Source organism: Semicossyphus pulcher, unplaced genomic scaffold, assembly GCF_022749685.1.
Source record: "Semicossyphus pulcher isolate SPU_LCO1_2020_fin unplaced genomic scaffold, fSemPul1.0.p SCAF_8, whole genome shotgun sequence".
NCBI classification, from domain to species: domain Eukaryota; kingdom Metazoa; phylum Chordata; class Actinopteri; order Labriformes; family Labridae; genus Semicossyphus; species Semicossyphus pulcher.
Genome location: NW_027211759.1, coordinates 3,934,176 through 3,950,620, shown reverse-complemented (window position 1 = coordinate 3,950,620; position 16,445 = coordinate 3,934,176). Strand labels below are relative to the sequence as shown.

Below are 16,445 nucleotides of genomic sequence, written 5' to 3'. Positions count from 1 at the left end.
CATCGTGGCCTGTTGTTTTTATTTCTTTTGGCCAAGTCTTTATAAAGGGGTCAGACCACCAGCAACCTCCCTGTAATTCGAACCACGCAGAATTTTCCAAACTGATCGTGTAATTGTTACGTCCCCAAGCAGACGTCTCTTACCACACTTATTTTTAGTGAAAACTTTTATTTTGAAAAGATGAATTTCAACATATAAAACCCTGTCTCGTCGTTGCTGATCCTCTGAACGCTTTGCTCTTCAGACTGAAGCTTCTTTGCAGCAAACATGAAGCTCAAACAAACTTTTGCTGTCGTCACATGTAGAAAAATAAAAACCTCGCAAAGGACTTAAAGAAGAGCAAAGAACATGGACGACAGACACTAAATCCGCTGTCAGTAGCGTCTCTTGCAGCTGTTGTGCGTTTAAAAATCGCCCAGGCAGCAGCGGCGTCCTCAGCGGGGCTGCTTGGAGCAGCAGCCATGAAGGAACTTCTTGAAAAAGTTCCTGAACTCGGTGTTGAAGACGGTGTAGATGACAGGGTTGAGAGCGCTGTTGACGTAGCCGAGCCACGTCACTATGCTCATCAGGGCCGGCGGGACGTGGCAGTCCTCACAGCGAGCTCGCATCGTGTGGAGGACAAAGAAGGGGGTCCAGCAGAACAGGAAGGCACCTGCAGGAGAAGAATCAAAGATCAGGTGAGTTTAAATACTTTGTTTTTCTCTTTCAGATGTTTCAGGTTTATTTCAGTTTCAGCCAAGTAGAAAACTTAGGGGCTGAGGAATGGAGCCAACGCTGAAGTGCCAAAAACTGCAGTTCCTCAAGTGGCCACTTGAGGCTGGCTCCAAAAGTGAGTCAATCTCTATAGAGCCCCATATTAAAATCCCCCAAACTTTACAGCAGAATTCAACATGTTTATCTCTATAGCTCATTTCTCTCTTCATGACAACTGCACAGAGAATGAACTGTAATATAAATCACCTGTTTGAATTATATAAAGCCTTAAAGTTATCAGAGGCATGATCGCTTTGAGTGACATGTGGGTGCTGCTAGCTGTCTGATTGACATCAACACAACCAGTTCAGTCACTGATCTTAACCTCTCTGTTGTGTCTTTGGTACCTTTTATGTATTTTTTCATGCAGAAACCTCACAAATAATTTTGTTTGCTGTGTGAGAAACTAACTTGTCATCTAAGAAGTCTCCAGCTCTTTTGGTTCGTAAATTCTTGTATTATTTTCTTGATATTTTATGGTCTGTTGCACTTGGCATACTTGGCTTGTTAGTCAGCTCTGTCCCTTTAAGAAACCCCGCCCCTACAGGCCCGCTTTCTTCTGATTGGCCAGCTCTCTGAAGCCTAGCGTGTAGAACAAACTGTGTGAAACCTGGCCTTGCAGCAGCCTGCAGACTGAGCTGAGAAGCCTGGGGATTACTCCAACATACTTTTACCTGCAGATCTGAAACTTCACCCACGTTTAGTCTGGACATCCAACATTGTAACATTAAATATGTGTCTTAAAATGTGAAACAGACTAACACCCCCTCTTTAAGCTCACCTGGTACGTGCCGCTCACGAGCTGCTAGTCCGCTACGTTCCACAAACTCTCTTAGCTTCTTTAGTCTTATGTTTTTTAAAGATTATTTTTTGGGCCTTTGATGCCTTCATTTTATAGAGAGGACAGTGGATAGTGTTGGAAACAGGGGAAGACAGAATGGGGGCTAACCTGAGCTAATCGCACTCTGTGGGAAACCGAACGGTTAACTAGCTCGTTCATCACTTCACGAGTTACCACACAGGCACACAGGAGTGGTTAGCTTTGAGTTGGCATTAACAACCCGTTGTTCCTCTCCAGCTCCACCCACTTGTTAAAAATGGTCACTTGTAAAACCAGAGCTCCAGAAAACCAACATGGCGGCGGCCTGTATGCCGAACTCCAGGCTTCATAAGCGCAGTCAAGAAACCAATGGGTGACGTCAGGGTTGCTGCTTCCATTATTCATACAGTCTATGATTGTGTGTTCAGAGAGAGGTCCAGGATGTGTTTAGCCTAGCTTAGCATAAAGATAAGAAGCAGGAGGTATTCTAGCTCCACCAAAAACTCTCACAGGCTTTCAATGTATGAGGCATTCATCAGTTTAAGAACACAGGTGTGAACAGTGCTGTAGTTTAAAACAGGTCATGTATCTGACTTTGACTTTTCTTAGGAACCTTCTAACAGGAGCAAGAACAACTTTAAGAACCTCAATTTACACAAACTATGCTTAAACTAGTTCTCTTTATACTTCCGTGCCAAACTCTGCGGCCGCCTCCTGAACCATCAGGTGAGCACATGATGACGAATGAGAACTACCTGCACACTGAAAAGTGTGTCTGACCAAGCTTTACGTAATAATTGGATTTCAGATTAAGGAGCTGCAGGATTAGCTGCTGTGTGCTAAAGGGAAGCACTTCTGCGCATTAGGACCAACACTGGGTGCTATTAATAGGCCAACCTTTTCTTACTGATGTGTGAAGAGACATCAGAGGTGAAGGTCAGGCGTTCAGATACCTGCAGGGCTCAACACATCACTTTTATTACAGGCATGTGATCGGATGGACGGATAACTTTTTATCTACTCTTTCATCATGAGTTACTTTATTATGATTCATTTAAATGTTTGACGCTTGTGAGCTGTTGGCTGATGATTTTTAGTCCCTTTTTTTTGAAGGTCAAACAAAGAAGAATTTCACATTTTTTGCAGCTCTTGTGAAATAAAGAACTTTTCTTCTTCTGGCCTTCGTCAGGGCTTGAATTTTGAGACTAGAAGTGAAATGAATAAAGTCCATATTTGAGTTGAAGTGCCTGACAATAGAAAAAATGAATCATAGGAGGATTTTTTAAAATCAGAAAAGTCGAGGTGAAATGAAAAATGTAATTTTAATCCTTTTCGATCACATCCCCGGTAATATTGTGCATCTATTTGACAATATAGGTAAAAAAAATACAGAAAATTCATTTCTTCGTATTCTTATATCAAAATCCGATCATTTTTTCTTCCGGTAAAACTAAATTTCACGCGTGCTTACGTAAGTTAGCACCAAACAATTTCAACCAATCAATCTGCAACATTTAGCCGCAGAGCACCAAGAACGCTCGGTCAGTTAGCTAGCTGCTGCGCTGCGGAGAACGTCTGTCTACGCCCACTTCTCAACGATCAAATCAAATCCCTCTAATGATATGTCCCGCCTGCACGTCCTGTTTCACTCGGAAATACGTCACGATACGAAAGCTAGATACTCTCGAAAAGCTGTTTCAGCTCGACTTTAAGTAACACATAACTTTCAATAACAGTTGTTCAAGGGATGATACCTTATAGTTACTAAACTCTTGGACATTTTGGGCCTTGTTCACAGCATAGACTGTATAAAAAGATGGATGACATGACAGCTCCCTAAAAGTGAAGCCAAACCCTCTCTATTGCCCCCTGCTGACTGGCTGCTGTATAGCTCATAAAGCCCGCCTCCTCCATGTTAACAGATGGGACATGAGTCAAACTATAAAATCAAAATACACGTCAAATACATTTTTCTCAAACATGGTTTCTGTTATTATAGTTAGTTCTTATCATGCTGATTTATGTCCAAGTGTTCATTTTTCTGACACTTTTAATTAGTTATTTGATGCTGTAAAAAGGGGGTGTGGCCTCATGATTGACAGCTCTGTGGACAAATGGGGCTCCTGCGGCGTTCTGTTCCCGAGTAGCAGAGTAGAGGAGGAACGGCGAGAGGAGACGTAACTAACATGAACACTATAGTCATTGAACTTTCCATCAGCGTGAATATCTGCTTCAGACCGACACAAGAAGCTGTTCTGCTGCAGACTGAGCCCACCTGAGGGCTCCAACATGGCAAGCACACAAGGTAAAGGTGTGTGTACGTTAGAGGAAGGGGCGGGACGTTGATACCGCGGCTCCACCAGTCGACCTCTACTGCACAGTGTCCAGCTCTTTACATACAGTCTTTTGTTCACAGTTCTTCCAGGTGTTGTCTGTGAGTTCAGTTGACTTTTCCAGGACGTGTTAATCCGGGTGGACAATGCACAGATTAGGCCTCTTTTAACCCTGAATAGGTTGCTCTAATCTGAGGATGAATTTTCCACAATATTGGCAGTTGTTTGATGCTCAGTTTGAGGTAGATCCTTATGCCTGACTGATCACTAATGGGGCTTTTTGACCGTGCTGAAAAACAATATTGCGTGCATCTTCAGAGAACCTGCAGCTAGATATGATCTGAAACAGAAATGCACAAAAGAATACTGGATTTGTTCTTTTATTGTTGAGGACACGGTCGTCTTGTTGGTGGCCAATGGAGCCGGCCTATTTGTGGTCTGATAAGTATTGACTGATCAGGTTTCAGCGGGCTTTGATTGTATTTAGGAAAACCATCAATGTAGAGAGCAGAAGAGGCAGAAATAAGTGGCTGGAATGCAAGAACAGCTGTCATTGGACGACATTTAAGCTCTTTATCAATCTCTAAAATCACACATCTGCATACGAGTGCAGTAACCAGCAACAATGCAGTTGTTGACCGTTAGACACAAGGGGAAGCCTGGAACAAATGATACTAGCTGGCTACATCGGAAGCCCTGACATGTTAGTGGTCTGATCAAAGGCCAAGGCAGACACATGTTTTGTTTGGAATAAAAAAGTTTGGACTCTTGGAAGCCCAGTGGTTCTCCCTCAGGCCTCAGTTTACCTCCCACTCCTTGTGACACCTGACACAGGGCCAACAGCTTTTCTTATTTTGGATCGTTTAATCTCTGGTCCAGTAGCCCAGTTTTTTGTTAATCCAGCCGTGTGTGGCAGTGATGTAGCTGATGGCATTGCTGCAGTTAAACAGGAAGTGACCTCACCGTGAGCTGGTTTAGTTTAGTTGGTGGGTCCATGGTGAGTCCTCACCACAGCGGCTCTGGGTTTGAATCATAGACCGTATAAAAAGATGGACGCCATGACAGCTCCCTAAAAGTGAAGCCAAACCCTCTCTATCGCCCCCTGCTGACTGGCTGCAGTATAGCTCATAAAGCCCGCCTCCTCCATGTTAACAGATGGGACATGAGTCAAACTATAAAATCAAAATACACGTCAAATACATTTTTCTCAAACATGGTTTCTGTCTTTATAGTTAGTTCTTATCATGCTGATTTATGTCCAAGTGTTCATTTTTCTGACAAGTTAACCTTTAATTAGTTATTTGATGCTATAAAAAGGGGGTGTGGCCTCATGATTGACAGCTCTATTGACAAATGGGGCTCCTGCAGCGTTCTGTTCCCAAGTATCTCTGCTTTCTCTTCCCAATGTTTCCTGTCTCTTCTCAGCTGTTTTAACCAATTTAGGCAAAATGGCATAAAAAAAAAGGTCAAATCAAAAGGAAGTGAACTCACCCACAACGACAGGAAGCACCTTCATGGCCTTCCTCTCCCGGCTGTTGATCTTGGCCGTCTTCCTCCGGCGGGGTTCAGGGTTGAACTTGATCTCTGCGAAGCTGACCGTCCGCACGGGGCCGTCTATGTACTCCGTCGAGTTGAAGGGAGGTTCCTGAGACGGGAATGTGGACTGATCCTCCGGAGTATCTGTAAGTTCTCGCTCTATGATGGGCGGCAGCGGCGGTGGCAGTGAGGCCAGCGGGGGCAGCGCGGCGGCGGCCTCCTGCAGCTTGCGGCAGGCCTGGATGCTGTTCCTCAGCTTGGCTTTCCGCGCCTCCTCCCAGCGCCGCAGGCCGCGAAACATGCCGCAGTACAGCAGCAGCATGATGGGACAGGGGATGAAGAAGGAGCACACGGACGAGTACAGGACGTAGTCGTTGTTCTCCAGTTTACACTCCGTGGGGTCGCGTCCCGGCACGTTGTTGATGCCGAACATGACGGGCGAGGCGACGGCCAAGGCCAGGATCCAGGTGGCCGACAGCAGCACAGTCTGCCGCAGGTCCACGTGCTTCCTGTTGTAGTTCAAAGGGATCAACACGGCGATGAACCTGCAACGAGAGAAAATGATGAAGAGGAACAACTTGTGTTCGTCTCATGAACATATTCTTATGATTCAACGTCCCAGCTCGGTATTTCTTTTAATTTATTATCCATAGAATCATTTTTATAAACCTGTTACTTTTTCATGCTTTGAGTTTCTGCAATATATTTGTCTGATGTTCAATTCTGATGTTTTTTAAAGAAGCTAAAAAGACACAGTAGCTTTTCATCCCGCACTGAGAAATGTCTGTAGGTGTCCCAACAACCTTTATCGATAAAGTAGGGCAGTGTGTCCGACACCTGAGAGGTGATACTCAGGGCAAGACAAAAAAAAGCCTGTTAAGCACTCAGTGCTGCCTGTTAAGGTCATGTCTGAGTTTCACGACTCTACTTTACACGGCAGCTTTTAAACCACCATGAAGCAAAAAGTGCTCCACATGATCACAGCCAAAGAGACGGAAAACTAGGACGACAAAAGACAAAGAAACATCAATAAAACAATAACATGTTAAGGACCGGGAAATGAAAGACAAGATGCCAGGGATAAGAAGCAGGTAGAAAAAACGACTGACGCCGTTACTTTAATCGCCAGAAAGGTCTTAAAGACACAGAGAGAAAAGGCACTCTGACTGGTGCTTATGTCGGATATTTGAGGAACATAGTTTTCTGTCTGGCACACAAAATAAAAGATCTCTGATATTTGGAGGAGTGAGGTCATTTAAAGCGTCAAAAACAAGTTAAAGAACTTTAAAATTTATCGCAGCGGTGAAATGTGACTTATTGCCTTTATTGTCGTGTTTTAGACCTTCTAGTCTCTTTTTTAAAGGGGAGTTATAATAGTCTGTACAGTTTGTACTGATAGCGTGACTTAGTGTTTCATACGGTGGCCCTGAAGTGCAAATCACAACGGCAAATCAGAAAACACAACGACATTAACCAAGCGGGAAAAGGTAGGTACCCTCGGGCGACATGAAGCGTTGCTGATTGGTCCGTCCTTTGAACCGGAAGGACATGGTTTACATGTTGTGAAAATATGAGCGCCGCCAGTGACAACGTAGTAAGTTTACTTTGATGCAGGACATAGATATGATGTGATACTGGATATGCTGTCGACAATTTCTTTCTGTTTGACTGGTGGTGTTGTCCTTCCGGTTTAAAGGACGGACCAGCCCAATCAGCGACGATTCATGTCGCTCGAGGGTACCTACCTTTTCCGGTTTGGTTAATGTCGTTGTGTTTTCTGATTTGCCGTTGTGATTTGCACTTCAGGGCCACCGTAGTTTCATCATCTTTCTGAGTTAAACAAAAGGTCTAACTTTGACTTTATGATCTTGTTAAAATGATGAGTAAAATCTGAATGAGAGTACAAATCAATCCTAAGTTTTTTAGGACCTTGGAGCATTGAGTGAAGGTTTCCTCTGGCTGCTTGTGTCCTGTTGTAAGTTTTTCTTTTGTCGTGTAGTTTGAAAAAGGTTTTGGAGCAATAACTGAGCATTTTTATTGTCTTAATTTAACTTCTCTAATGCGGACTGGACAGTAGGAACAATCATCCTGACACCAAAAAGCTGAGGAGGAAAACTAGGAAACATTTATATTTGGCTGCAGCAGTTTATCCCCTGAGGGAGACAAGTTTGACTTTACGTCAGCCATGTTGATATTCTGAATTTACAACAGTTAGTTCTGACCAAGTAATCTAATTGGACTAGAGGCATTCCATGAGTGAGAACAACGTCACTGGGACTTTTCACTCTGTGTATCACTCCGCCTCAGCCACATGTTCTGAATACTGTTAATCAACATCACAGCAGAGCGTGTATGTCTACATTACTCACGCTGGTACCTCTGAATCACACAGCAGACTCTTACTTCACTGGTTGATGATCAATTAAAACAAACAGATAAATGTTCATGATAAAAACAGCTGATGTGTGGTAACCTGTAGACACAGAGTGATAAGGAGGAGAATGTTTGGGTTGCTTGGCAACCACAGTCCAGTGTCTGTTAAGTTGTGGAACTAGTTGAGTTGGTGGAGCAGAAAATAATCTGTAGTTGATTCAAATCTAATTGATGAGTTATTTTCGTTTCTTCTTTGTTAAATCTTTCTATCGTGTCCTTTATAACGACAATGTTGATGATTATAATACTGATTTTGTTTTTGCACCGTTTACTGCAAAAGGTGCATGAAAGACTAAAGACAAAAAAGGAGCAGACAGAATACTTTAAAAGGAAATGGAATAAAAGATAACATCTAACAATAATCAAATGTATAATAAAAACAGGAACAACCACATCCATCAATCATCTTAATTTTCGCAGTCCTTAGAGTCCTAAGATGCTTGTTTTTCTGTCCAAATAAATCTTCCTAACCTGAATCTTGACAGAATCAGAGCACCTTTCCTCTTTATCGTTCCCAAGTGAATCAGACTCGCACACTTTGTTTTTTTACCGCTGACACTTTGATCTTTCATAGCTGGAGAATCACACATGGAACAAATCACATTAAAGATGCTTCCTTCCAGTCTTTATAGCAACGGAGGAGTTAATAATGTTATTAGTTTCACTTGTGATTGACAGGTCAAAGTGTCTGGTGTGACAGTTATTTATTCAATCCTTTATTTGAACAGGGAGTGAGATGTCTTTACTGTCACATCATACCTTTTTTTATCATCTATTTGAATCTAAATGGGACTACAATTAACAAAAACGACATGCTGTGTTCAAGAAGACTGGAAACTAGAGATTGACATCATAAAATTATTAGGAAAATATTCAATGAGGTCATAAATTAATGAGAAGGTGGCTCGTTTTCCCATCTGGTTTCATACAAGCAGCTGCTGGACATCATACACCCCCTGCTGGACATGAGAAAGAATGCAGGTTTAAGGCACTTAGCATTAGCCTAATATTTAAAACCAGAGCCTATGACCACTTCTTTTATGCAGTCCATTATTTTAACACTGTTTTTTATGCAACTGAAATAATCAAAATATAACATGCTATGCGTGTATCCCTACAAAAGTCTAATGTTCATTTATTAGCACGACATACTGTGTTTATTAGAGTTGCAGCTTTTGTTATCGTAAGATAGAGCCAGGCTCGCTGTTTTTTCTAGTATCTCTGCTAAGCTAATTAATAGACATGGATGGTATCAATCTTTTCATCTAATTCTCTGCAAGAAGGTAATGATTGAAATGTAACATGCTAATAACAGAACATTGGAAGTACTGGTAGGGGGTTTTGTTACTGTTGGATGGAGCCAGGCTAGCTGTTTCTCCCGGTTTCCAGTCTTTACCCGAAGCTAAGCTAACCTGCTATTGTCTTTGGCTTGGAATATAATGGAAACACATGGACAGTATAACTCTTATTATCTAAATCTCTGCAAGGAAGCTAACGTGATAATTAGTAAACATGAGATGCGATGGTAGGCGGTTTTGTTAATGTTGAAAAGAGCTAGGCTAGCAGTTTCCCCCTGTTTCCAGTCTTTATGCTAAGCTAGGCTAATAGATAGACATGTACGGTATCAACCTTTTCATCTAACTCTCTTCAAGAAAGCTAATAATTGGAACATAAGAGGTACTGGTAAGCGTTTTTGTTAGCATTAGATGTAGCCAGGCTAGCTGTTTCCCCCTGTTTCCAGTCTTTATGCTAAGCTAAGCTAAACTAATTGAGACACATGGACAATGTCACTCTTCCTTAAAACTCTTTGCAAGAAAGCTAATAATTCATTTGTAAAAAGCTAATTAGCAAACATAAGAGGTACTGGTAGGAGTTTATTGTTATAGAGCCAGGCTAGCTGTTGCTAAGCTAAGATAGCCAGCTATTGGCTGTTGCTTCTTATGAAATGGATAGACGTGTATGATATCAATCTTCTCATCTAACTCTGCAAAAAAAGCTAATAATTGATATATAACATGCTAATTAGTGAAATTCATAGGTGCTGCCAGGCTAGCTGTTTCCAGTCTTTATGCTAAGGTAAGCTAATTTATAGACATGGCTGTCATCTTTTCATCTAAAGATATTCCATCTAATTCTCTGCAAGAAAGCTAATAACTGGATGTTGAAATAGTCCATCAAGGGGCTTAGATCACGATCAGGTCAAATCATGTGATGAGGACAAACAACGAACTATAGTGACCCCTTTGACTTTCAGGAACAAGAATTATTAATAACAGTAGCTTCACTGAGGGGCCCCTCAGCCCTCTGGTCCCTGCTCCTGTTCAGCAATCCATCCATGAGTGGCAGCCGGTCATCATTGAGTTTGTTGATAAAACCATCAAACCTGCACAGAGAGCAGAAGATTTCCCCCTTCAGCAGCAGGTGGACTCTCCGCGGACCTTCAGGATTTGTTTCCTACCTCCTCTGTTGAATTATTCAGACTCTGTCATCCAGTTAAACCTCTAACTGCTGCCGGCTGCCTCAAAAAGCTTCAGATCATCACCATCAGTCCACGTTAGCCTCACTGCCTCCATAAGTCTTTGATGTAATCATATTTCCCAGAGTTTGGACATCAGATTTGAGGAGCGGCTCACGGTTTCTGCTCAGATTTTCATCCTTCAACATCAGCAGAGAAATTCAGATAATCTCATTGAGTCAAACAAAGCAAAGCCGGCAGTTCATCCCCGCAGACGCGTCCTTCATTTGGGACTCTAAAAGCTCTTAATTTGTCTTATTTTGGAGCTTTTACAGGAAACAGACAAATTTAATGATATTTTTTCAGAGTGAATCGTTTTGTGACTGTCTGACCCCAACGACCTTCAGATGGAGCCCTGAAACTCACAGTGAGGCTTCCTCAGGGTTTGATTAATCAGCTGGTTGTTTCTGGGCGACCCTGACCCCAGGCCGATTAAAGCTCTGAGTGTCTGAGTTATGGCTGAACTTTGACCTCTTCATTTTAATCAACTGCACCTTTGATATCCCTGCAGGAGTTTCAGGGTTTGTTTGGCTGCAGAGCTGCGTCTGAATGACTGCATCCTCCTCATTGCAACTATCCCCAACTGACGCTGACTTAAATGACATCACTTGAGGCAGACTCCACACAGCTACATCTGCAGCCATAGAAGGCTTTGTAAGTCTTTTATCACATGTGTAGTATCACACCTCAACACCTGGAAGATTAGCTGAACAAAAGGATGTTTTTGTAAGTAAGGAGTTACTGTCACTTTAAAAACCTGCAGCAGATCAAAGGAAAGGCAATTAAATTCTGATATTGCGGCTTTTGTTAGCATTGGATGGAGCTAGGCTAGCTGCTAGCTAAAATGCTAGACATGTATGGTATCAATCTTCTCATCTAACTCTCTGCAAGAAAGCCAATGATTGAAATATAACACATGTTAATTGGTGAACATTAAAAGGTGCTGGTTGGAGATTTTAAGTTAAACAGAGCCAGGTTAGCTGTGTCCCCCTGTTTTCAGTCTTTATGCTAAGCTAAGCCAATTGATGGACATAGATATCAATCTTCTTATCTAACTCTCTGCATGGAAGCTAATAATTTAAAAATATGCTGATTCATGAACATTAAAGCCGGCTTAGGTTGCTGTTAGATGTAGCCAGGCTAGCTGTTTTCCCCTGTTTCCAGTCTCCATGCTAAGCTAAGCTAACCAGCTATTGGCTGTAGCTTCATATGAAAAGAATAGACATGGACGGTAAAAATCCTTTCATCTAAATCTCTACTAAAAAACAGTTTAGACAGTTAACTGTTTTAAATCATACTTTCACATCTCTGGCCGACCAGCTGTGTTGCGTTTACCTGTGCAGGTGAGCACTGACCTGTCGATGCTGATGGCGCAGAGGTTGAAGATGGAGGCGGTGCACAGCATCACGTCCATGGTCATCAGGCCGTCACAGATGGTGGTGCTGAGGGTCCAAATGCCGTCCTCGAACTGAAACACAAAGAAACACTCTCAGTACGTTCACTCACACTCAGCACATAAACTGTACGAACACGTCATACATCACAGGTTCACGGGGCTTTTATTTTGAAATTTTCAAGACATGCTATGATGTCCTTTGTGTTTACATAATGGTTTATCTATAATTAGATTAAATTTGAATTCTTATACATATATCTTTTTAAATGCCTTTTTCATTTACCCCTGAAAATATGCTATGTCTTATGTCTGCTGTGTTTTGGGTCTTTCGTCTTATTTCTTGTCTTATTTTTATATTCCACTGTTTAACCTCAGCTTGTAATGTTCAGTAATAATAAAGTAATTATATTATTGATTTGGACACCAATAAAAACCCAGCAAAATGCCTCTTCCCTAAATGGAGGCATCTGTGTTTGTCTTTTTCCTTTAATATTTTCCCCGTGTGTTGAAGCAGCTGACCCGCCCTGATTTAATTAGTTTAGTCTCGGTGTTCGGTTGATTTTGAGAGGATAAAAACAGTCACAGTTTTGGTTACAAAGCTGAACTGTGAGGGGGAAACGCTGATGAATGGATAAATGAACAGACAAATAAAATGAGGGGCAGAGGATAGAAGAGTGAACACTAACTGACAAACATGTTTTCATTGTTTTCCTCAGATCTATTGTTGTCGTGGGGCCCCTTGCCTGACCTCTGACCTCAGGAGGAATGTACAGACCGGACTATTTTAGCTCACAAGGACAGACTGTACCAGGAAGTATACGGTACCAAGGTTCATTTACATTTTCCTGCCTCTGTCATGATGTGTGTGTAAAGAAAGGGATTAAAGTAGGGATATAAAACAGGTAAAACAAACACAGGTAGTCCTGAGTCTGTTCCTATAATGTCACAGAAAGGGGCGGAGTTAATACAACAGGGGGCGTGGCTTCATCTGAAGGTCATCTCGAGTTCAGAGCTGACAGTTAAAGGGACAGTTCACAAACATCCAAGAGTTAAGACACTGAAGACCAAAGAAAACTTATTGATCTGATTGATGGATAATGATGGAAAATAACTACAAAAATAAATAAAATATCAGTAATTAAAAACAAATCATACAAATATAAAAAATAAAGTCTAAATATATGCAAAAATTAATAAAGCATATAATGAATAAACGTTACATACAAGTACAAAAATATAATATTTACATTATCTAAACACTGAAATTAAAAAAGATACGCAAAATACATGGACACAAAAAACAAATAAAATACTAATGAATCAATGCAAATCATACAAAATATTAATTACTTAATGAATTAATAATGAAGACACACTGAATGAATAACATACAAGTTATTAAGAATATGAATAAACAATATCTAAACTTTCAGATGTTTAAAAGATAAATAAATATAACAGTTAAAGTAATATAATATATAAATATAAAATAATAAAGATACATTCTCAAATTAAAACAAATGATAAATTAATTTATCATCTAAAAAACAATGAGATGTAACTAAATAATAAAGGCCACGTGGACTGAATGGTTGGAAAATGAACTTACAAATAAATAAAAATATGTATAAACAATATTTTAACTTTGAAAAAGGATAAATAAATACATACATATAAATGTTTAACTAAAAAAACAAATTCACACATTATAGACACATTATTAATTCCAATATGTAAAAACATTAAAAATACAATGTCATAAATAAATGATGCCAATGAAAAAAAATAACAGTTAAAATAGAAATTAATGTCATCAAAAGAAGCTAAACCAGAATAAGTAACTGGGTCATATTGATTGATGCTTACACACCTTGATTAATTTATAGATTTGTGTTTTGTATTAATAATCTGAATTCACAAAGAAACTCGAGCTGTCACATGTTGTGGAGTAAAGTACAAAACTTGTCCCTGAGAAAAGGTGACGAATAGCAGAAAAACATTTTAACATTAAAGTACAAGAACATCAAAGAGGGACGAATCTGACTTTAATTCTGACACACAAACATTTCGTCTTTGCTTCTTGTTTTGTGTGAAATTCTGTAAAATGATTTTTTAAAAGCCTCCAAAACAGAAATAAAAATCTAATTAAGAACAACGTCTCACTCTCAGTTAATAGATTATTTTTACTGTAACTCCTCTTTGTGTGTTAAAGTAATCCAAGAGCATGTGAGCGTCACAGTTTGGTTGTTTCGCATTCATGCGATGAGGCTTTGAACTACACACATTCTAGCTGCTGACCTTTGACCTATATGAAGTCGAAAAGATTAGTGACACAGTTTAATTTGGGTGAAAGTTTCTGTGTTAATCTTTGTTGTTATACTTCATCAGTTCCGGTCATTCATCATAGATAGAAGAGAATATTTGAACAGGTATGGATGGATGGATGGATGGATGGGTCGTTGGTCGTGGTTGGAAGTGCAACAGGACATTGTGTATTTTGTAATAGACTTAATTGGTGAATGCCTCAGCAGGACAGAACAGCACACTGTAATGATTGTATACATGTGTGTTTATTTGTTAATCAATGTTTAATTACACTTTTATTGACACTAATGGACACATGTATAACAGAATACGCAGACTTTCCTCTTTTGCATGAATATAAGAAACAGAGCTTCTGAAAGTGCATCAGGTTCATGTTTTGGTGCAGTTAAACTCTGAGCTCAGCACGTTCTCTCATTGGTGTCGTTTCTCCTCATCACTGTTAATGTCTTTAAATGTGTTTGCTTTACGGCGACGTGTATTTCCTCTTGTGGGACGATAAAGATCCAAACTGAGAGATCGTGTCATAAGATTTGAGCAACAAATATCCTGAACTGAATCACATGACCTTTAAAATCTCCCCTCATGTACCCTCTCAGTACAATAAAGATGTAATTAAGGCGTTTCCAATTGGATTTAGAGGGCATAATTAACGGTCGGATGCATTGTTTGTGATACATTAAGGGGGTTTAATGGGTCATCTGCACAGTTTAAGGTGATTATAAAGGTGTAAAAAATGACAGCCGTCCTTTAATAAAATTCCTAATATAAATTACTTTGATTACTTTTGTTTAATTAACCGTCAAACTCCCGTAAACCACACAGATGATGCTTTAAAACACTCCTAATTCATTATAATTTGTTAATTGAAGCTGATGCTGATTGAGGTAGTTAATGTTATTTAAGGGGAATTGGACCCCTTAACATCTACTTAGTTATAATTAACGTCTCTGGAAATCAAGGTGATTTAAGGAGTTTTGCCTCGTGATGATCTTTCATAAACTAGTGAACAGAAGTTGGGTTACTCACACGCCAATTAAGGGAAAGTCAAGCACCTTTAAAGGCCTTTTAATTAGAGGATATTTAAGGGGCTTTCCTGTTTCCTTCTCAAATTAATTGACACATTAAAGGCTCCCTTTTAATTTAAGGCTTATTTTGGAACTTTAAGGGTTTTTTTGTTGTACTTTAAATAAGATGACAGTTCTAAAATGAGAGAAGGTGAACATCATTTGACTGGTTTTGTTTTACTTTGCTTCAAACCCCTGTAAACCCCACAGATAATCCTTTCAAACACACTTAATTTCTTATAATTAATGGACAAATTAAGGGATCTCTGGTTACCACCTTCATTAAGATTAAGTCTGATGTGTTTAAGAGGTAAATCAAGTTTTTTGGGGGAACTTTAAGAGTTACTTGTACTTTCGACAGTTCCAGGATGAGAGAGAGACTCGACAGACCTGCATCTGGACTCTGCAGCAGGTCTTTGGGGCCCCTGCAACAGCTGGGGGTCCCTGAAGCTCTGGATGCAGCTTTGTAGCAGTTTAAAGTAATGAAAGAATCTCACCTGTACTCACACTAATTCGTAATATGTCCCCACAGTGTGTTCCGGTTGGTCTCACCTCGGAGTAGACGAAGAGCGGCAGCACGAGCACCGCGAGCATCAGGTCCGCCACCGCCAGACTGACGATGAAGTAGTTGGTGGTGGTCTTCAGCGCCTTCTCTGAGAACACGCTCAGACACACCAGCAGGTTCCCGCAGATGATCACCACGATCAGCAGCACCCCGAACACCAGGGCCGGCAGGTTGTGTCCCCTCGCGGCCGCCTCCGGGGCTGCAGCTGCCGCTTCCGCCACCGCAGCCGCGCTCAGGTTGGCCGCCATCTCCGCCGCGGCTCCTCCGTTCCGTCCCGGTCCGAGCCACAGCAGCGCGGCCAGCGGGCTCTCATGAAGGCCGGGCCGGACTCTGGTCCCCGCACTGTGATGTCATCCTCGACTCAAGCTCTACCGCGGAGCTCCAGGGCGCTCCGGTGCGCACTTTACGCAAAAGAATCTGCGCGTAAAACAGGATGGAAACAGGTGAAGTTTGGTCCTTTTTAGAAGGTAAAACACTTTAACTCATAATTATGAAACAGATGCTGATAAAGTTCCGTCTGTCCTCTAGAGGGAGGATCATTTTAAGCCATGAGGATGAACACACTGAGCCGAAGCTGACCGAGAGCGCTTAAAATCCTCGAACCGTCAGAAAGTTGAGGAGGAAATCCATGCCTCCTCAAAGCTCCGGTTGTTGAGATGAAGACCATCCGGAGCGTCTTAGGGGTCAGACCGCGGTGAATGTGTC

General features: G+C 41.1%; 1 protein-coding gene across 1 annotated transcript; it reads right to left on the bottom strand.

Moving 5' to 3' along the window:
- Positions 1 to 434: 434 nt before the first annotated feature.
- drd4a (dopamine receptor D4a) lies at positions 435 to 15,988 on the bottom strand. Its single transcript, XM_069686807.1, has 4 exons — positions 15,728 to 15,988; positions 11,746 to 11,858; positions 5,398 to 5,987; positions 435 to 652 (listed from the first exon to the last, which is right to left on the bottom strand). Exons 1-4 carry the CDS (start codon positions 15,986 to 15,988, stop codon positions 435 to 437), a joined length of 1,182 nt encoding a protein of 393 aa, XP_069542908.1.
- Between the last annotated feature and the right edge of the window lie 457 nt (positions 15,989 to 16,445).